The sequence below is a fragment of the Kogia breviceps genome, chromosome 17 (assembly GCF_026419965.1).
Source record: "Kogia breviceps isolate mKogBre1 chromosome 17, mKogBre1 haplotype 1, whole genome shotgun sequence".
NCBI classification, from domain to species: Eukaryota; Metazoa; Chordata; class Mammalia; order Artiodactyla; family Physeteridae; genus Kogia; species Kogia breviceps.
The window spans coordinates 74,832,093-74,849,292 of record NC_081326.1 but is presented as its reverse complement, the minus strand read 5'-3'; the positions used below and the strand labels follow the sequence as shown (position 1 = coordinate 74,849,292).

The window sequence follows — 17,200 nt, the reverse complement described above, 5'->3', positions numbered from 1 at the left end:
CAGCTGCCTCGCCCAAAGATCTTCTGTTTACTCACATATTTATTTGGGGACTTCCTTCCATACGGGTTAAGATTCCAGGCTTCTGAGGTGGAAGCACGCCTTTGGTGATGATAGAAGTCTAGAGCCTTATTCCGTACGTTGGGCCCCTGAGAATTTGGGGTCTGGGGATAAAAGCGTCGGGAATGAATTGAAGAACAAATGCGGTACCTAGGATGAGCTGCGTGTTCCTACTCTAGCAGCCATGAGAAAAGAAGAAGAAAAAAGCCGTTCAGCTAAAGCCCTGAGCTCCGTGTTGTGTGGGAATCAAAGCTGACCATATCTGGGGTTCTGGGCCTGGTGACCTCCCTCTGGGCGGTTTGACTTCTGTCTGTACTGAAAGAATATGTGGTGTTGGGAAAGGAAAGGAGGGTTGGGTTAAGAAAAGCAAAAAAAAAAAAAAAAAAAAAAAAAAAGCTGAAAATCCCCAGGACGCGCATTGTTGCTAAAGCAGGCCAAAGGTTTGGTTTGGTTTGGTTTGGTTTTGAAACAGCCAAAGCTATTTTCTGATTTTTACGGAAAATGTTTTTAAGGAAAGAATAGGGCTTCCCTGGTGGCGCAGTGGTTAAGAATCCACCTGCCAACACAGGGGACACAGGTTCAAGCCCTGGTTCGGGAAGATCCCACATGCCACGGAGCAACCAAGCCCGTGCGCCACAACTACTGAGCCTGCGTGCCACAACTACTGAAGCCCACGCACCTAGAGCCCGTGCTCCGCTACAAGAGAAGCCACCGCAATGAGAGGCCCACGCACCACAACGAAGAGTAGCCCCCGCTCGCCGTAACTAGAGAAAGCCCGTGCACAGCAACAAAGACCCAACGCAGCCAAAAATAAATAAATAAGATAGAGAATAATGTGTTCATTATAGAAAAGGTAAAAATTCAGATAAACATAAAGATAGAAACTAAACTATCTGTAATCACAACACTGAGAGGTAGTTACTCTTAGCACTCTGGTGTATCCCGTTCCAGGCTTTTTTTTCCCCCTAATAAAATCAAGATGAAGTTCTCTCTTTTTTTCTTTTCCCTTGAATGTATACAGGGCCTAGTACTTCTTACTTCTTCTTGGTATCCAAAACCACAAAGCATCTTGGTGCGCACAGGCCCGGGGACATGCTAGCTGAAACTGAAAGAAGACACACAAACTGTTGAGAGACCTACAGTATCCTTACTTAATAAATGTGGCCTTACTTTGTTACATTCCCGTTATCTCACTATCATTCACTGGATGGCCAGAAGCAGTCATGATCTGACTGTGTAAAAACAGCGTACGATGATGTGACGTTATGTGAATTAGGATAAGATTTCACAAAAGAAAACAGCTCCTTGATCAGAGGATGTACAAGGGATCTTTCTGCTCCATAGAGGACAAGGAGCCCATCTCAGCAGGAATGGAAGGTTAATGTAGGAAAACAGTAGGATACAAAGCAGAGTAAGATCAGTGTCCAGGGCCTCGATTGCCAAGTTAAGAATCGACCCCAATGACAGTGCAGAGAAAACCACACTTTCTTAAGCTCCAGTGAAGAGTGTAGTCTGGGATTTGAATCCTAGTTCCACCACTTCCTAGGTGTGCCTTGGACTAGTTCCTTAACCTGAGCTTTCATTCTCTTCTTTGTAAAATGTGGATACTTTGCAAGCTGTGAAGATGAGGTGAAAGTGGGCACAATGCACACAGAAGAGGCTCAGCCCCCAATGGCTACTCCAGTATCAGCTGTTTCTAACACTTCTTCCTAGGAAAAAAAAGATTAGTCTTCATAAAATTGTTTTGATAATCTGATAGCAGCATGCACGATGGGAAGAGGAAAGAGGCTGTAAAGATGGTGAGGAAACCAGTTAGGAAGCTACTGTACTAGACTAGCATGTGGTTTAAGGAGGAACTGAGAAGCATGAAATCTCCCTACGTAATTGGATCTGAAGGGCTTATGATAGGTTAAGGGTGTTTCAGCTGGTTACACACAAAAACCATTTTTCCTGGGCATTTCTTAAACAGCATCACGTTACTATAGGCAGAGGTACTGAAGGCAATGCGGCATTTGAAAGATACTGACACAGGAGATCTTTGTGACTCTGGGTTTGGTGACAAGTTTTTATATACAACAAGAAAAGCATGATCCCCAAAGGAAAAAAAGTAACAAAATGGACTTCCTCAAAATTAAGAAGTTCTCAAAAAAATAATTTCTGTTCTTTGAACAATGCTGTTAAGAGAATGAAGAGACAAGCCACAGGCAGGTAGAAAATATATGCAAATCACATAATCTAGCAAAGGACTTGTATTCAGAACATATAAAACTCTGAAACCCCAACAGAAAGAAAATAGCCCAGTAAAAAGAGGAACAAAAGATTTGGACAGTTCAAAGAAAATATACAGACAGCAAACAAGCAAATGAAAAGATGTTCAACATTATTTGTCATTAGAAAAATGCAAATTAAAACCAACACCCACTAAAATGGCTAAAATTAAAACGAAAAAACCTGATAGCAAGTTTTGCAGAGGACGCAGAGCAGCCGAAGCTCTGGGTCGCTGCTGGTGGGAATGCAAACTAGTACAGACACTTTGGAACACAGCCTGGTGGTTTCTGGTAAAATGAAATACGCAATTCCACTCAAGTGAAATGAAGTCATACGGTCACACAAAACCTGTTCCAAAGGCTTATAGGGCTTTTTTATCTGTAATCATCAAAACAGGAAGCAAGAAAAAATTTTGAGATTTTTTAAAGGAAAAAAAAAAAAGAGAAAAACAAAAAACAGGAAACAACCCAAATTGGGAATTATCCATTCACCTGTGGAATGGATAAACAAATGGTATATCCATACAAAGGAATGCTACTCAGCAATAAAAAAGGACAGACTGCTGATACCTGCAACACCATGGGTGAATCTCAAATGCACTATGCTAAATATAAGAAAGTCAGATTCAAAGGCTACTGCTATGTGATTCCATTTATATGACGCTTAGGAAAGATGGGTGGGCAAACCATGGTCTGTGGGTCAAATGTGGCCTCTGCTGTGTTTCTGTGTGGCCTATAAGCTAATAATGGCTTTTATATTCTGAAATGGTTAAAAAAAAGGCAAAAGATTTCATGACACATGAAAATGATATAAAATTTAAATTTCAGTGTCCAGAAATAAAGTTTTTTTGAAGTACAGCAATGCTCATTCCTGTTATGTGTTGACTGTGGCTGCTTTTGAACTACAACAGCAGAGTTGACTAGTTGTGACAGAGATTATGTAGCCCATAAAACTTCAAATATTTTCCACATGGCCCTTTCCAGAAAAAGTCTGCTGACTCCTCCTCTGGGGGCAGAGAATAGCTAGATCAGTGGCTGCCAAGGTAATGGGTAGGAAGGAATTTGACCATGAGGGAATTTGGGGGAGGTGACAGAACTATTGTATCTTAATTGTGGTGGTTACATGACTCTGCATCTGTCAAAACTCAGAACTGTACACCAAAAAGTGGATTTTAAAATATTTTAAAATAAATTTTAAAAACAAGAGGGACGGAAAACATCAGTGATTGATTGCCTGGGGATAAGGGAAGGAACTAACTCCAAGGGAATACAGAGGAATATTTGGGGTGATGGAACTGTTCTATATATTGATTGCTTACACAACCAACAGAATGGACATTAAAGGGTGATTTTACTGGATGAAAATCAGAACTCAATTGGAAAAAAAAAAAAAAGCAAAAGCCAAAATTTACCCCATGTGAAAAAAAATAGGGGCTTATGGTTTTCTCTTGTGGACATTAAAAACAATTACTATGGGTGTAAAGAAAGGAACAGGAAAATGAGAGAGATCTTCAATATACAAAATGCTTTATAATTTTTTAAGAAAAACATGCTTACGCAGAGGTAATATTTCTTACTGTATCTGATCTAATAATTTGACTTGAAATTTTTCTCCAGGAATAAAAGTATTAGAAAGTGCTCATTCTGGGACCTCCCCGGCAGTCCAGTGGTTAAGACTCTGCACTTCCACTGCAGGGAGCGCGGGTTCGATCCCTGGTTGGGGAGCTAAGATCCCACATGCCTCACAGCGTTGCCAATAAAAAGGAAAAATAAAAAGAAGAAAGTACTCATTTTTGAATTTCACAAATGCTTCCAGATAATAAGCAGGGCATTAGAATAATAGAGGGTTCTAAAACTAGTTACATAAAACATTTCGCTATAAAAATATATACAGCTTTTAAAAAGGAAAAATTTATTTCTTTACAGTTAAAAAAAATGCAGTATTTGGACATATACAAAGCCAGAAATTTTCTTCAAATACGAAAATTCAAATGTAACATACTACCCAGAGACTACACATTTAGCTAAAATAGGATCTAGCTGTTCATAAGAACGAACGAATTTCAAAATATACACGTGTGAATTTACACAACTGATATTTAGAAGTTCTTCAAAATCTATCTGTAAACTAGAAAGTTAAGCAAAGTTGTCTTTGCCTCTGTAGCTCACAGCTGCAGACCGGCTGTGTCTCGCGGTACGCAGCCCTTTCTTGGTCCTCTCGCACTGCAGCTGCAGTGTGGGCCTGGGGAAGAGAAGCTGCTGTCTGGGTTCCTTTCCTTTTGGCTGTTTATGGCAGAGGTAACATTATGCTTGGTCTCAGCCAGGAAAGAACACAAGGTACGTGAAGTCTCTGAAGAGTGAACAGACTAATGCCTGCTCCAGAGCAAAGGCGCCGATCCCTGAGGCTCCGCACCAGGCTGATCTCTAAAGCACTTCCGTTGGGTTTAGGATTCCGCTTCATCGTCATCACTCTCGTCGTTGTTGTCATTCTCCTCCTCCTCCTCTTCTTCCCTCTTCTCTTTAAGAGTTTTCAGATATTTACTAGCTAAAATCTTCTTTGGTAATATATCTTAAAAACATAAAGCTAACATCAGCAATGCAAATTTCAAACGTGCTAGTTCCTGCTATGACCTCTAAGAGAGGTTCCGAGACAAGTCAAAATTCAGACTACATAGCAGGAAACGAGCACTGCCTCTGGACGAAGGCTCAACACCTGTATCTATTCCAGTGGCTGCAAACCACACTCTGCTCTGTGCTGGTACCCACTACAAGCAGCCCTGCCCGACCCACCTGACACAGCGGCTGGCCCCAAGGATCACCGGAAGCTCTTTACCTGTGGTGCACACAGCCTGTTCCACAGCAACAACTATGGGTTTCTGCTTCCCCAGCCAAGTAAAGACGAGTCTGAGGGGGTGGGCTGCCCAGCTCCCGCACCCACCCAGACAGCCCCGTGCAGGTGCCAACTTAATTCCTGCTCTAGGTGAACTACATTACAAACATGCTCCAGTAAACAAAACTAAAACTCTCGCCCCACGAGAGGTAAACTCTGACACCTGGAGAAAGCAGCAAAATGTCATTTTCAGTGAAAGCAGAAAAAAGAGCAGGGAAAACAGCAGGGAAAAAAAGCTGTTTTTTAACCAGAATGTTTCAAAGGCTAAGTACCTGCAAGAAACTGAAACGTTTCCGATTCCTCTGCGGTATTTGATAAATCACTGTAAGTGAGTGCTTTCTTTTCTTTTCCACTGCCATGTCTGTAGGAATAGGTGGCGAGATATTGAACAAAGAGTTCCTAAAACAAAATGAAAAAGTTAAGATGAAAGGTGTGCTTTGAAAATTTACCACAGACCTTACTTTTTAATTACATTAAGTTTAGATGATTTCAGATTATCTTGGTTCACCGAATTGCAGAAAATCACTGGAGAAAGGAGACATACGAGGTCGGAAAGAAAGCAAGGCTGAATTAAAATTGGCAGGGCAGCAGGAAATTTCCCGAAAGTTTATTTTAGATTTCTAACTTACGAAAAATATTTAAAAGCCATACAACAAGGAATCGTGTTTGTTTAATGCCCAATCTCTACAGTTAGAAAGGGCGGCAAGAGACCATCCAAAAATTCTATGCCAGGAACAGACTTTTAGTCTTGTATTTGACTACATTGTGTCTAAGGTGGTCCGCCTACAACTGTAACAGTCACTAGCTTGAAGGTAAAAAATGGTCAGTTTCCCATTCTGCCCGGACACCCACCTTTCCGAGGGCAGCCCACCTGAGCTGAGCCCCTCTCTGTTTTACTTTAACTCCATCTAAGTTAGTCAAGAAGGGATTTAAAAAGTACCTGCAAATCTCTTAATTCCTTAAGACCTACAGAACGAAACTGTACAGCTATCCCAAGACCATGTGATTCCCCCCCCCGCCCCCTTAGCTCTGACCAACGCACCGCACCGGACACCGTCTACCGAACTAGCTGGCCTGGGAAACAGACCCGAAGGGAAGTTCAAGCAAGTGAGACTCTGCAGCAGAAACCTGGCCCAGGCAGGGTAAGAACAGGAAGGTCTGGCCTACCTAGACCAAATTAAGAGACAAAATCATCTATCTGGACCTAGGAGAGGGCTAAAACTGAGGTCCCCGAAATTACTTCAATTCTGGCCCAGGAGACTGGGAGAGGGTAGGCAAGCGGCTGGGCCGGGCCGTACCTCCTGAGGGAGCCGCCGGCCCTCTCAATGAACCATTTGAGGAGCTGGGGCCCAAAGCCGCGAAAGAGGCCGGAAGCGACAAAGGGAGAGGCTTTGGGGCCCGGAGTACGGTGACTCTGGAGGAGGAGGAGACACCAAAGAAGGCCCGCGCGCCTCCACGCCTCCGCCCAGGCCAAACCCGCGCGAGGAAGGGCGGGAGCGGAGTGGGCGTGGCGACCAGCGCGCGAGGGAGGGCGGGAGCGGAGTGGGCGAGGAGACGGGCGCGCGAGGCGCCGGATGGGCGGGGCGCAGAGCGCGCGCGGGATCTGGGGCGCGCGCGGCGTGGGAGGGGAGTGAGGCAGCACTCAAAAGGACGCGCGCGCGCACGCGAAGGGAATTGGGCAGGCCGGCGGGGCGCGATGGTTCCGGGTGGCCCCCACCGCCGCCCCACGCTCCTCACTCCTCCCCCCTCCCCGTGCTACCCGCCTCACCGTGGCCTTGGCCGTGAGCACCAGCGCCTCCTGGTTGATGCTGGACACCTCGGGGGAGCTCTTCATGATGACCCGGATGCGGGACAGGGGCAGCGACACCAGCCGCTGCTCGCCGCACTTCTCCTTGCCCACGACCACGTCCGCCATCTCTGCGCCCCGCCCCCGCGGCGGCAGCCCCTACCCGCCGCGAGGTGGCCAGCCTACACGGTCGGTGCGGGAGCGGCGTCCCGCTGCCCCGTGGGAGTTGTAGTGTCGGGAGGCGCAGCCGCGGGACGGACTACAAGCCCCGTGATGCCGCGCGCCCCCAAGGCTTGTGCCGACGGAGCGGAAGGGCGGCCAGAAGATTCGGCGGGGCGGGGGCGACCGGGGGTGGGGGGCGACCGGGGGTGGGGATTCTACTTGTGTAATGCTGAGAAGTACCGTGAAGGAAGACAAAGCAATGTAAGAAGATAGAAACCGAAACCGGGGCAGTAAAGGAGAAGGCTGGGCAACGGAGAGAGAAAACAGCCCTGTTTATGAGAAAGCGCTTTGCGGGGGGGGGAAAGGAGCGACAGGCAAAGGCCTTTCAAGAAGCTCAAAATGACCGCTGTGTGGACCAGGTGTGCTAGGTGAAGTCTGAGAGGTAGCCAGGGGCTAGGTCCTGTTGGATTTTATTCTAAGAAAAATGGGAAGTATCAGAGGGATGATGGGCTGTGTCTTAAGTTTTCCAAAGATCCCTCTGGCTGCTGAGTGTGAATAGACCAGAGGGGAGTTGTGAGGATAGGGAGGTCATAAGGGTGGAAGCAAAGAGATTGTGGAGTAGAAGGTGATTGCAGCTGATGAATTGGATGCCAGTGTGGCTAAGGCGAAATGAGCTAGGAGAATGATGAGAAGTAGCCATGGGCCAGACCAGATAGGGCCTTGTACGTCATGGACTTCTTTCCCAGAGAGTTGGGAGGCCTGGGGAAGAGTAAGGTGGTCCCACTTAAGTTTTACAAGGAATACTCAGGTTGCTGTGTGTGAGTAGACCGGAGGGCCGAGAACGGAGGCGGGCAGAGAGTGCAGTTAGGAAGCTGTAATGGGGATGGAGGGAGACGATGGGTTAGACTACAGTGGAGGTGGTAGAAGTAGGGTAGGATTGGGGATCTAATTTGTAGAGCCAACGGTTGTCGACGAAAATTCAATTAACTATCAAGTTAAGAAGAAAAAAAAGGATTTTATTCGAGCCAAACTGAGGATTATCACCTGGGAAGCAGATTCTCAGAAAGCTCTGAGAGCTCTTCCTCCTGTTAGAAGTCGAAGGTATAGTCTGTACACGTTGAGACAAAGGATCGTACATCAAAATGACATAGTGATGTTTTACTTAACGTTCAGCAAGGATACATAGTCCAGGTAAGCACGTACGAAGCGGGCAGCAAGTCACCATGACCCCCTACAGGGCTGGGAAAGAACAATGTTCTTTTAAGAAGTTACATTGCTAGCGTCAGAAGAAAGAAAAAAATAAAATTGATCTTTACAGTTGAGCAGGCACTCCCATCTTTGAGGAGCGCTAACGCGTAGTGCAGGTGCATACGGGACATTGGGGAGAGAGGGAGGAGGCCCAAACAAACAGAATTTTATGATTAATTTTTTTCCTTGTCCTGCCCTAAAATAGAAATTGTATTTAATCAGGGCCTTGCTAATGTGATGTGGAGTATGAGTGAAAGGATGGTGGTACTGTTTACTGAGATGGCGAACCCTGCGGGAGGAGCAAATTCAGCAGAGGCGTAGTTGGGCGCAAGTTAAGTCTCAATTGCCTGTGAACACTCGTGGTGGTGTTGAGGCGCGAATTGGCTATTCCAGCCTGGAGTTCAGGCTGGAGCAGTGAATTACAAGCCACCCTGGTCTAGGTGGGAATTAAAACCAAGGACCTGAATGAAAGTACCTGGGAGGAGAGTGTAGATAAAGTAGAAAGATCTAAGGACCACGAACTGGGGTACTGCAGCGTTCTGAGATGGAGAGGAGAAGGAAAATCCAGCAAAAGAAACTGGGAAGGAGTGGCCATTGAGTAAGAGGAAAACCAAGAGATCGTGTGTCCGTAAAGTGAATCGAAGAAAGTTTTTCTGAAAGGAGAAAGTGATCAGCTGGATTGAATACGTCTGGGAGGTGGAATAAGATTGTCCCACCATTCACAACAGCATGACCCCGGGCAAAGCAAGTACTGTCTCTGAACCGCTGTTTCCTCATTTGCAAAGATGAGACGGGAGAGTCGCACCTGTCTTGGGGTTGTTAAAAGGTGTGAACATGCCTGGCACATGAAGATTAAAGTCGTCCCCCCATCCATCCAGCAATGCCTCCCTCACAGGTCAGCAGGGAGCATCAAAGGAGCTGAGAACGAGAAAGTTCTTTGTCAGCTGTACAGCACCCTGCAAAGCTGAAACTACTATGTAAAGTCTCAGGGTTCCTGCTGCAAGGTCCTGTCACTCTAATCAACTTTGATTTCAAAGTTCATATGAAAGGAGTCTGGAAAATTAAAAATAGATCTTGTTTAACCTTTCTGATTTCCGTTCTGTCCATCACTTAGGTAATGATTACAAATGATAAAATGCGTCCTTGCAGAGCGTGTTTCTGCAAGTTTAGTGGGTTCTGAAAATCACCGCTCTTCAGTCTTCCTGAGGAGAGGAGCGAAGGCCAGAGAGCCCAGATGACCCAGATTGCTGACGTTTGTAGTGCCAGAAAAGCTTTCCCATCTACCTTACGCCATGACGACACAGTCATCTTAGCACCTGCTGTGTGCTTTGTCAGTAGCAGGTGAAGGCTGAGAACGCAAGGACAGTGTCATCTTCACCGTTGTGACCTCAGGTCTTGGTCCAGTAGCACCCAGTACATGTCAGGCACTCCTAGGCACAAAGGAAAGGTACAGGCAGCGAGCAAGACAGCTATGGTCCTTACTCTCACGGAGCGTAGTTTCAAGTACAAGCGAGACAAGAAAAATAACACCTCCCGTGGTAAGCGCTATGAGGAAACAGACCAGTGTGAGAGTGGTAAGACAGCCTCTCTGAGGAGTGAGATTTAAGGCCAGATGTGGAGGACACGCAGAAGGGCTGGGACAAGATGAGCTCTCTGGACAGGATAGCCTGTGGAAACACCCCTGAGAAGGAAGACGCCTTGGCAAATCTGAGGAGTAAAAAGGCCAGCGTGGCTGGAGCTTAGTGGGTGAGGCAGAGAGCGCCGGAGATGTGATGAGCAAGGTAGGCGCCACCTGCTCGGGCAGGCAGGTGAGAAGCTTGGCTTTCCTTCTGAGAGTGATGGGAAGCCATAAGAGTCTTGAAGCAAGGGAGTGGATCTAACTTAAAAGCTCATCCCGCTTGCCGAGGGATGACTGAATGGCGCCATGCCCTGTGCAGAGCAAAGATAGAAGGTGTTGCTTCAGGCTCCAGGATTCGGCTCCAAAGCAAAGGAGTGCCTTTCCTCCAGAAGCTAGCTGTGCCAGAGGGTCCTTGGGTCCACACGAGAAGCAAGCTGACGTTTTTCAGTCTTTAGATGTTTTGCTTCTCCAGCGGGTTACTGCTTTTTGATCAGGTTTCTCATTCTCTTCTGGCATGTTTGAGAGCAGGATGGGTTAAGTTGAGGAAAGAGGACAGAAGAGGAAGGCTCAGAAGAGAGCCAGAAGAATTCAAGGAGACAAGGAGGGTGAGAAGCTCCGGTTGCGGAACTGCCAGGGCATCTTGTTGTCATTAATCATTTTGAGAAGTAAGGAGTTTGGCAAAGACAAATCTGCAGAAAAGGGGGAAAGTGCTTAGCATTCAAAAAAAAGAAACAAGCTTCAAGCCTAAGACAGTGGGAGAACGAAGGAATCTATGATCGTCAGAGCTTCCCTGTACTAGAAAAAGCACAGTTAGCAGGTCCTCCTGTGGTTGGCGCTCCTATCCAGCAGCCCACTTACCCTCACGACGTCTCAGGTGTGTCCATTGCTTCTGCTGCCTTCCTTGTTCCCTGCTCTATCTGTACCCGGGGTGCTGGGAGGCGGGTATCTACACTTCCCAGAATCTTCCGCCAGCTGGCTTCTGGTTAGATTCCGCCAGTGGGAGACCCAGGTGAGAGAGTGCAGTTACGGATGGAGGAGGAGACATCGTTTTACGGTGGTTGTGTGAAGGCATTGGCAGCAGGTGGGGACGGGGTGGGGGGGGTGTCTGTGGGGGGAGGTGGGGATTGGGGCGGCTACAGTGAGTCATGCGCACAGGGTGAGGGGCGGCTGCTGGGCAGCGAGAGCTTGGGCAGTCTAGTGGGGAGTGTGGGCCCGGCCCCCAGCCAGGAATAGGACCAGCGTCCTGATCTCCGAGCAGCACCTCAGCCCCGGCCCCGTCATGCTCCTGCAGCTCTTCCACACCCTTGAAGTCGGTTCTCGGCATTAAATCCCTCTCTGTTTGAACTATCTAAAGAAGTTTCTGTTTTCCTGGTTGAAATGTTGAAACATACGTACTTGGTGCCAGGAAACAGACCCACGAAAATGGGAATCTGGGGCTGGTTATCTGATCTGATTGTGCTGGTGCAGGGATGACCTCCCCGGCAGCATGCCCTGGCCAAACAGTCACTTAAGTTGTCACCTGCCATTGCCTGGATGGACGGCTCGCTGAAGACAAGGCTGCCCCAAGTCGGTGGAGCCTTGTGGGATGGGCTTCTCGTGAGGCTGGGAGAGATTTCAGAAAGAAAATTGAAAGCTCGGACTATAAATTCTCAGATCAAGCCCTAAGCCATTCCTTATCGTTTGTAGGCTCAGGGCTAATGGGGCTAAAGGTCACACCTGGCTTTAATCCTGCCTGAGGCATAATTATGACAGAAGTTGAATTCATAGCTTCACCTGGGCTTTTCTGTGAAGTTAGGCTGCTTATTGGGAAGAGAGGGGTCTTGAGAATTAGAAAAGGGATGGTCGGGAGGATACAAGCCAACTTTTAACCCCCCCACCCCTCTGAGCCTCTTTGTCAGTGGAAATAGCCCCCCTGCCTGCCTGAGATCAGTCTTCTCCTGCTTGAAGTCCTATTAATGAGCTCATCCGTGCTTACCTGGCAACAGGGATGCTGAGTCTTCTCAAGACTCACCCCCTCATTAACTCCAATCCATAACCGGAGTCAGATCCCAGCATGCCCCAGGGAAGCAACAGCAAAGCCCGATTTAGGAGATGTTCACACAGGGAAAGAATTGCAGCACATTCATGCATTTATCATCAGAAACTTGGGGAGTGTGAGGTGAATGGATTCTAACGGCACTGGTCCAGGTGGACAGAGCTTAATGTAGGTTTGGGCTGAATTTATCAATATAGCCGATTTACCAGAGATTCTGGATTCGGCGTGTGTTTGCTCCAACAGCTAGGAGCGGCTTGATCAGCTTGCTTAGCTAAGCCAGTGGAGTGAGGTGTGGAGTGACCTGCACTGGTGGCTCTCTGACCTTTAAAGACACCTTGAGCAGCATCTCAGTGTGCTGCTCTGATCCATTCACGAGATGACTCTGCAGCTCTAGGCCAGGGTGTCTGTGGTAAGAAGTTCTGGCAGATCCCAGTAACAGAGTCATAGCACAGACTCTCAGGGGCTTGGAGCAAAGATACATCTTCTGCAAATAACTATTCTCCATCTGAACCACAGCTCCAGATTTTCTGCCGGACACTGGTAGAGACCAAATGCCCGACCCCACGTGAGTGGTGAGCTGAGCTGGGTGTGGCGTGCTTCACTGAGCCACATGCCACACTCCACCATCGAGGGGAGGTCGATGTGGACGATGCTATCAGCCTTGAGCAGGTCCCAGAAGCACAAGTAAGTCACATGAACAGGTGGCTGAGACTCCCAGGGCACCTGCTCCATTCCCCCCCCCACAACAATGGCCTCAGTGGACTCTCTGTGGGCAGAGAGTGAAGAAGGAAAACGCAGACCCAGTTAATAGATTGCTTTGTAAATACGCTGGCACCACGCAGACCTGGAATGCCGTGCAAAACAGCTTCCCCTAGTGTGCCCAAAAGGTAGAGGTGAAGGGGTTTCCCCCAGAAGGCCACCTGCCTGGGTGGAGAGAAAGCCAGAGGTCCAGGATCTACAGCAATGCAGGGGCAGCAGCTAACAGATGGTCTGGGAACTTGGAAAGACCAAGATTGGAGACTTAAAGACAAAAAGGTCTGGGGAAGGGGTTTGTGGATGAACTTCTCAGAATGAGGAGAGATGTGAGGGGAGGTGTAGCCCGTGTCCATACTCACCAAAGGGCTCCTGCACGGGACGCCTCTAATAAACAAGTGGCACGATGCCTCACTTGTACACGTCATTTGTTCTCTTCCTCCAGCCGCCCTCTGGCACTACCCAGTGCTTGCTCTATTGAGCTTATGTATAGTGGCCATGGCCGCATCTGGCGCTGATGCAGCAAGGATGTCATCAAAGACCTTGGGTCTTTCCATCTTTCTGCTCTGTCATTCCTGGCATATTGGCTTCAGGCCTCACGCTTATTGCCTCATGGTTCCAAAGAGGCCACTGCTGTTGTAGACTTCATCACTGCCTTAGACAGGAACAAGGGGAAAGGGCCATAGGCAAAAGGCTCTTTCCTCATTAGGTCTCAAGCCTTTGTCCTTTTACTAAGGAAGGGGAGATCTCCTTAGCAGTCTTCCCCTCACGTCTCATTTGTCAGAATTGGGACCTGAGACCAATTACTGGCAGAAGGGAATGAGACTGCTAGGATTGCTTTATACCAATTAAGATTTACCTCCTGGGGCTGTCTTCCTGAGCTCAAAGGGTATCTGATCCCTACTGACAGAAATTGAGGGGGTGGGAGGTGAGGTGTAAGGCAGGGAATGGTTGCAGGGTAGACAATGACCAGTACCTGCCAAAGTTGCCAACATTTAAAATTCTGGAGCTTTTTCACTTATGAATCTAACTGGAAGAGTGGGAGGGGCAGACAACGTGACCCCACATTGCCTCCTGGCAAAGCTGGCTGTCGTCGTTAGATGAGTCACGGGCTGTTGGCTTGGCCGCCGTCGCCACCACTCTCTATCACTCACCTGTCTGCTTCACCATTTCCCCTGCCTGCTTGGCTCCTGTGAACACTTGAGGTTGTGGCCCCCGACCTAGGACGTTGTTTTAGAAAGATCTGTGTACTTGTGTGTTTATCCCACTGAGCTGGCACGGTGTTTGGTGTGGAAGATGTAAACAAGGCCAAAAGAAGCCCTTCCTGATACGAAGACCCAACGCAGCCAAAAATAAAATAAGTAAATAAATTTAAAAACCGCCCAGAACAGTGGAATAAACATTGGTTTGAAAACGATAACAAAAGCAAAGTGCATTCACTCATGCATTCCACAGTGATGCATTGAGTTCCCTTGGTGGGCAGCACGGGGCCGGGGGCTGAGGATGTGCACTGTGCAAGAAGAGGCACGGTCGAGTGGTCCCCAGTGTTGCAGAGAGTGTTGAGCAACCGCCGCTCTCCCAGGGTGCCGCTGACGGAGTAATGTGGTACAGACACTTTGGAAAACAGGTTGGCAGCTCTTAAAAAGTTAGCCATATTATTACACGTGACCCAACAGTTCCAGTCCCAATATTTATCCAAAGAAACAAATGCATATGTCCACACAGATGATTGTTCCTGAATGTCCATATCAGCTTTATTCATAATGACTCAAGATGGAACCGACCCAAACGGCCACAAACAGATGGAGTGTAACAAATGGTGGCTCATCCGTACAAGGGACTTAGCAATAAACAGAGAACCACTGAGCCGCACAGCAACCTGGCTGAGGCTCAGAAGCATATGATGCTGCAGAAAAAAAGCCAGACGCGGAAGAGGACACACTGCATGACTCTACCTGTGTGAGATTTCAGATCAGACAAAACGGATTTATAGTGACAGAAGACAGATCCTTGGTTGCCTGCCAGGGTGGGGACAGGGCTGGCCGCAGGCAGCGTGGTGGAAACGTTGTGTATCTTGCTTGTGATGGTTGGTTACAAGGGTGTATACGTTTGCCAAAACTCATTAAACTACACTTAAAATAGATGTCTTTTATCATCTGAAATTATATCACGATGAAGTTGATTTTTTTAAAAAAGGAAAGACACTGTCCCTGCTCTGATGGAGCCAGTGGGGGTGAGAGATGTCATTCAAGTAACAGCAGAAGTGCACACAGTCAGGAACCGTGATCAGCCTCCTGAAGAAAAGGCACAGGGGGCCCCGAGAAGTAAGAGGCGGAGACGCTTGGTGGGGCAAGGTGAGTTTCACAGTAGAGATGAATCTGACCTGGGACTTGGCATCCTTTTTTTGTTGGCTGCCCCGTGCCATGTGGGTTCTTGGTTCCCCGACTGGGATGGAACCCGTGGCCCCTGCAGGGAAAGCGCGGCGTCCTAACCACTGGACCGCCAGGGAAGTCCCACTTGGCATACTTACCGTCATCATCACAAGTGATCTTTTTCTTTCTCAAAAGCAGCACTTCTTGAGTATAGAGGAAAATGAGAGGAAGCAGCTCTGTAAAAGGAAAATGAGGTGAGACCTCGTGCGTACAGCCCCCACCCTGCCTCACCCCGATTTCGGGCACTGCCCCTGCAGACCTTCCGCCTGGAGCTGGGCCTTGAAGGACAAGCGGGAAGGAGCTCCCCAGCCACGCAGAGAGGGAAAGGCACCCTGGGCAGGAGGAACAGCCCACGTGAAGGCGGGGGGCCCGGCAACTCCAGCCAGAGGATCCAACTAGGGATCGTGCTCCCGAGGCCATCTGCGTTAGCGCCCACGTTGGAGAGGACAGGAGGGACTTGCAGGGTGCAGAAGGGTTCAGGGTCCAGCTTTGGCGTAGAAACCTTACCATTATCCCCACGGCCCACGCCCGCCCTCGGGCTTTTACAGGATTTACCTCTTGATTCACAAACCATATAACTCTTCACTCCAGCCGTCAGCTCAGAAATAACTGGGGGGAATCAGGCCCCCAGGGCCCGCATGTGTTGCCACATGGCCAGATTCCTCTCCAGGCCGGCCTGCTCCTTCTCTCCTGGGTCACACTAACACCCCTATTGTCTGTCTCCTTTCGTGTTTCTCATCAGAACGCAGCACTTTCCTGAGTCTGGGTTAAGGGCAGGCTGGAAACCTGGAGTGGCTTGGTTTGTAGGCGGGCCCTGGGGGGCCAGGAGGCAGGAGCCTGGGGTCTGTCCCGCTGAGAGCTGGCGTGGGGAGAGGGAGAGGGGGAGGTTCTCCCTCAGGGAAGCTTGCGTGGAGCTTTCACGTCACAGATCAGCCTCCACTGTGAGCCTTCCGCCCCAGCTCCCGGAAACTGGACTCTGCCCAGGCGGAGGTGTTTACAGAGCTCTGGGCCTCAGACCCAGCAGCCTGCTCGGGGTCTGCACGCCTCACAGCATGGGGTCGACCCCGGCCCCGGCTGGGCTCACTTTTCTGCTGCTCATTTGGGGGCCCAGTTGCACTACTTCCCGGCGGAGGGGCAGGGGTGGCTTGTGTGTGTGGCACTGGGCCAGTTGCTTTGGCTCTCTGCCCACCCCCCTCCCCAGCCGTGAAAGAGCAGCCCCCATATGGCGGCTGGTGTGCGTCTCCAGCGAGCCAGCGTGAAAAGGCACCTCCCCCGTGCCTGGCACCGAGCCTGCAGTAGATCAATGTCTAACTAGCCATCCATTCATGCATTTCGCCCTGTGATTAACCAGATGAGTGTTTGCATGTGTCCTGGTTTGCAGCGAAGGTCCTGGTTTACATTGTTTTGAGCCAGAGTAGTAATTAACAAACTTTCCTTTCACTCTCAAAAGTGTCCTAACGAGGGTGACAAATGATACTGTTGCTGTAGCGCGAACCAACCACCTTGACCCTTTTTCATCTAGGAAGGAAAGAGGAACCATGGGAAAGCTGGTTTCATGTCATTTTACAGACTGGGAGTGAGCCAGCATCCCACAGCGAGAGACAGATTCCAGGTATGTTTCAGGGCTAGATTGGTTTGCCTAGAATGAGCGCCAATTAGTTTACGTTTCTTATATGACAAGATGTTTAGCCTTTAGGGGAATCCTTAATTTTTTTTTTTTAAGGGGTGTTTTGTCTTTTGAGCAATAAGGTTTTTTTTGTGTGTGTGTGTGTGTGTGTGTGTGTGTGTGTAAGAAAATCTCTCTTGAGAGATTTTGCCTTAATTTCAAGACATGAGCAAACATTCAGGGAACTCCAGCTGACATGGCAGGCGCATTCAGGAAAAGCCAGTCTGGGGCAAAGAAGGCACGGTTGCCCCCACATAGAGTCAGGAAAGGGCCACGTCAGCATCTC

General features: G+C 48.6%; 1 protein-coding gene and 1 long non-coding RNA gene across 2 annotated transcripts; one reads left to right on the top strand and one right to left on the bottom strand.

Annotated features, from left to right (window-relative positions):
* Positions 1-3,834: 3,834 nt before the first annotated feature.
* Positions 3,835-7,255, bottom strand: CHRAC1 (chromatin accessibility complex subunit 1). The gene is made up of 3 exons (XM_059043031.2): positions 6,983-7,255; positions 5,487-5,613; positions 3,835-4,893 (listed from the first exon to the last, which is right to left on the bottom strand). Exons 1-3 carry the CDS (start codon positions 7,127-7,129, stop codon positions 4,769-4,771), a joined length of 399 nt encoding a protein of 132 aa, XP_058899014.1. The 5' UTR covers positions 7,130-7,255; the 3' UTR covers positions 3,835-4,768.
* On the top strand, positions 6,846-14,959 carry LOC131743956 (uncharacterized). Its single transcript, XR_010837455.1, has 3 exons — positions 6,846-8,353; positions 12,580-12,747; positions 14,542-14,959. It is a non-coding gene; the product is annotated as an uncharacterized lncRNA (long non-coding RNA).
* The last annotated feature ends 2,241 nt before the right edge of the window (positions 14,960-17,200 follow it).

Excerpts from the sequence above, each read along its gene's own strand:
- CHRAC1 (XM_059043031.2), bottom strand. The coding sequence starts at position 7,129 with ATGGCGGACGTGGTCGTGGGCAAGGAGAAGTGCGGCGAGCAGCGGCTG. Across the intron at positions 5,614-6,982 it reads TGCTCACGGCCAAGGCCACG|GAACTCTTTGTTCAATATCT; the intron begins GTGAGGCGGGTA and ends ATTTTGTTTTAG. Across the intron at positions 4,894-5,486 it reads AACGTTTCAGTTTCTTGCAG|ATATATTACCAAAGAAGATT; the intron begins GTACTTAGCCTT and ends TATGTTTTTAAG.